The sequence below is a fragment of the Anneissia japonica genome, unplaced genomic scaffold (assembly GCF_011630105.1).
Source record: "Anneissia japonica isolate Jap-2015-1 unplaced genomic scaffold, ASM1163010v1 scaffold284969_len127995_cov102, whole genome shotgun sequence".
Lineage (NCBI taxonomy): Eukaryota > Metazoa > Echinodermata > Crinoidea > Comatulida > Comatulidae > Anneissia > Anneissia japonica.
In genome coordinates, this window is record NW_022753918.1 from 59090 (window position 1) to 63515 (window position 4426).

Genomic DNA, 4426 nt, shown 5'->3' on the forward strand with positions numbered 1-4426 from the left:
GATTGGTGAGGATGGTGATGAGGGTGACGATGATGGATGAGGATCAATGCCATGGCCAGGATTTTCAAACGGTGTGGGACAATATCAGAGCGGACCCACTTTACGTGTAAATTCAAACAATGTGGACCATTTTACGCAAAAATATGAAATATCTGGACCCATTTTCTTAAATTTTACTCATATCTAACTAAATATAAGGTATCTGGATCCATTTTATGAATAAAATTACATAATTTGGAACCTTCTTTAAAATGTGGACCATTTTTTGTGGACCCATTGGAAAAATGGTGTGGGACTGTCCCAACTGTGCCAATAGCTGCCTATGCCATTGATGATGATGAGGATGATGGATATGGATGAATATGATGATGAAGAAAATGAAGAATGAGGAGGATGAAGATTATGAGGATGATGATAACGACGATAGATGATTGATAAGGACGTGATGAAGATGAGGACGATGACGATGGATGAGTATGATATGATGACTGTCTCTTATTGATGTGATGATGATGGTGATGATTACAATGATCGATGATAGTAAGGATGATTATAATGATTAGACAACAATGATAATGATGATGACGATGACGAATAGGATGAGGATGAGGATGATGATGATGGATGATGATAATACTGTAATGATATCAATAGTGGTAATAAAAATATTATAAATAATATTATTATATAACAGTACTAACAATGTAATTCATTCTAATATTAAAATATAATTTTGAAATAACAGAAATACTATACAGTAATATATACATAATATTATTAATGATTTCAACAATAATAAATAAGCATAATACTACTATTAAATATTACTAATAATATTTATATATATTCTATATGTGATTGCTTTGATGAGATTTTATTTAGTACAATAATAATAATAATAATAATAATAATAATAATAATAATAATAATAATAATATAATCTTACAAAAATAACCATTTTCTCTGCCAAGATGAACACCATCTTGGAAATTGGCATTATGATCATTTCAATTAAAATTGATAAAGACAGTAAAGAGTAACTAGTTAACTAGTTTATTGTCAATTTTCACATTTATAGCAAAACTAGGTAAATAATATAATGCCATAGTTTTTTTTTATTTTCCCCGATATAAATTGAATTGTTGGGTCTTTCAGAGCAAAATTTCGCTATATAGTATATATACTGTCTCTTATACACATCTTAGTGTCTCAGTATATACATATATATATATGTATATATATATATATATATATATATATGTGTGTGTGTGTATGTGTGTATGGATATTGTTTTGAAATTGCTCTGATAACAATGAAGTTAAATTTACATTTTAAAAGAGTTTTACCGCCAAAATGGCAGCCATCTTGGAATTTTTTGTAATGACGGCATTTTTCCGATTAAATTTTTTAACGAGAGTGAGGAGTAACTATTTAGCCAAGTTCTTGTTACATTTGATATACATAGCATATGTAAAAGTGACTAAAAACACACATTTATTTCCCCTATCCCCATCTTAATTAGCCCAAAATAGGATATTTTATGTCAAAATTTTAAAGTGCTATAAAAAAAATGCCAAAGCTCTAAGAATGGGGATTTTTTTTCTGAGACACTATATTATATACTGATTCAGAAAAACCAAAAATTAATTTTCCTTTACTTTTTTCCCGCTAATTTCCTACTGCACCCAGGCTAATCCTTTATATAATCATCTTTGTGTAACAATGGAGCCTCCTTTATCATCAGCTTTAAATTGTTTTTATTTCCTTAGTAGTCGCGCAGCCTTCTGTTAACTTTTTATTGTCTGGGGTTGAACTGGACAAAGCGCTGGTGAGGAATTGGTCTGGATGAGTTCTAACTGTATTCAAAGAACAGTCGATGTGCGAGTTCATGCCGGTATGTTGGGTCCATGAAGTTTGTCGTTGATATTTCCCTGACGTACAGTATCTTATAGTATGATCAATGACGCGCTGAAATAAATTTTAGATAAACATGCTCCAATCGCTAATTTAACTCTACAAGCTACAGAACCATCCCCGCCTTGGATTAATAATGAGAGTTTTGTTGCCAGCAGTGAGCACCGTATGGCCGAAAAGCGATTCAGGAAGTCAGACATTACTGTTCATTGCGATATATTTATGCCCGTGAAGTTATTCGAGCCAACAGGCTACTGTAGTTATCTCTGCTAAAAGGATTAGTTTTTCTGGCAGAATAGCCTCGGCTGAAGAATATCAATGAGAACTGTTTAGAACAATTGACGATCTTATTTCCAGTATTTCTAAGTATGCTTCCCTTCCTAAAAAATTTCTCAACAAGAGATTGCTGATGATTTTCATAATAAGCGTTGCAACGATAAGATTATTGAAATTAGATCTGGTTTTTGTAACGGGTTATTACTGAGGTTGTTATGTTCAGGTTATACAATGTCTCATAAAACCTTGTCAATTTTTCGAATTTCATCTTTCATCTGCAGATGAATAAAAGATGTTATTTGTGCTAAATCACTGAAGACATATATTCAGGATTTTTTAGCTTCCTCCGTACTGAAACCATGTTTACCTACCATTTTCATGTCTTAAGCATGCTGTAACTTTTCCTTTATTTTAAAAAGATGGTCTTATTTGAGGGAACTTAAGAAGCATCGTCCTGTGTCCATGCTGCCTTTTGTTGGTGTTATGTCTCCCGTTCACTCACTGAGACAAATGAACAACAAAACCACATCTAAGTAATCCAAACTGGTTGTCTTTATTATCCACCATATTCAACAACAACCACAACAGCCTCGAACTTTTTCTGCTCTTACAATAATAGAGGGTGCTATACAACTTTGAGTACATTACATCCCTCCTTTTTTCAGATTACTCTATCCAACAATAGCATAACAAACAATTCCAAAATTAACTCAAAACAGTTAAACCTTTTACAAGCATATACTGCAAGTCTTTGAAACAAACTGTAAATAGTCTAAAAACCAATATGCCTTATTATTGCACATTATGTTATTACAATAAATCTTATTCAGAAAAGTGAGTGCTGGTTTTTATTTCGTTATCTACTTCAAAATTTGATAATGATAGTTAACATAATCACCCACTATAATGTATCTGTGTGTATGAATTTAAAAAAAAAAACCAATATAACAACATCATAAATCACTTCGACTACTCTTGAACAACGTCTTTACTAACTATTGTAACACAACATTTTTAATCACTACTACTACTCTTGACATCTTTACAAATTGAGTCTATCCGGTTTCTTCCTAATACGCAGAGGATACCCACTTTGCGGTTCCGGATTTTGGGTCTCGTTTGTTGTTGGACCCTCCTCATATACAGTTTCCATTAAGTCATCGAGTGCCGTATCCTCAACGGTGACGTCATCTGTTTGTGGTCTACTACCATAAAACTTCTTCACCTGTGTAATATTTCGTTTCCGACGCCTGTTAGCATCATTCCGATCACTTATAGTGACTTGATTACCATATCTAGAAACTACGTCATACACTCTAGGTTCAAACTTTGTCGAGAACTTATCACTCGCTTCCTGGCGAAGAAGAACACAATCTCCTGGTCTAACATCGCTTTTTAAATTTGGTCCTTAAGGCCCTACTCATTAGCAATTCAGCAGGTGTCTTGCCTGTCGAAGGATGAGGAGTCGTTCTATACACAGCTAAATATCGTGTAAGCTCTCGTTTCCCATCTTTCTTCATAGTATGCGCTATCTTAAGTCGCTTCAAGATTGATTTATTCTGACGTTCAACCTCGCCATTTGCTTGTGCCCATTTCGGTGTCACCTTCTGATGCTTAAGTCCATTGACCTCCATGAAGTCTCTAAACTCTTCTGATATGAATTGTGGGCAATTGTCACTGACGATTACTTGCGGTAAGACATATCGCGCAAACATAACTTCTAGCGAACGTACAGTTCTATCAGCTGTAGTACTTCTCATGATGTCTATTTCAGAGAACCTACTATAATAATCGACAACGACGAGAATGTAATTCCCTGTTGGTAATGGTCCCAGAAAATCTATTCCTACCGATCTCCATGGACCATCCGCTTGTCCTACTAATTCCTTTATAAACTCTTTAACGTCCTTGTCCATTTTTGGCCACCATACTTTCGTTCTGAGTCTCTGTTTCATGTTAAAGATTCCAGGGTGTCCCTCATGGCCAATCATGTGCTACATGCCGATATTCTGGACACTTGTTTCCTTCCCATCTCCCAGTCGCAACACACTCATACAGATTACGCATCTTCTCATCATTAATTTTGCACACGCTTCTCCAATCTCATCCATTGTCATAGCTTTGGGAATTGCTTTGACTGACACAAAGTTGACATACTCGTCCGTATCGTCGAATGGCAGTTCGTCCTTCTTTTGCTGTATTAAGTGTGACAAAGAATCAGCTATGTTCTTGTTTC

At 34.5% G+C, this 4426-nt stretch overlaps 1 protein-coding gene across 1 annotated transcript; it reads right to left on the bottom strand.

Annotated features, from left to right (window-relative positions):
• Positions 1–3572: 3572 nt before the first annotated feature.
• On the bottom strand, positions 3573–4106 carry LOC117122974 (uncharacterized protein K02A2.6-like). The gene has a single exon (XM_033268757.1). The coding sequence runs from the start codon at positions 4104–4106 to the stop codon at positions 3573–3575; it is 534 nt and encodes a 177-aa protein (XP_033124648.1).
• Between the last annotated feature and the right edge of the window lie 320 nt (positions 4107–4426).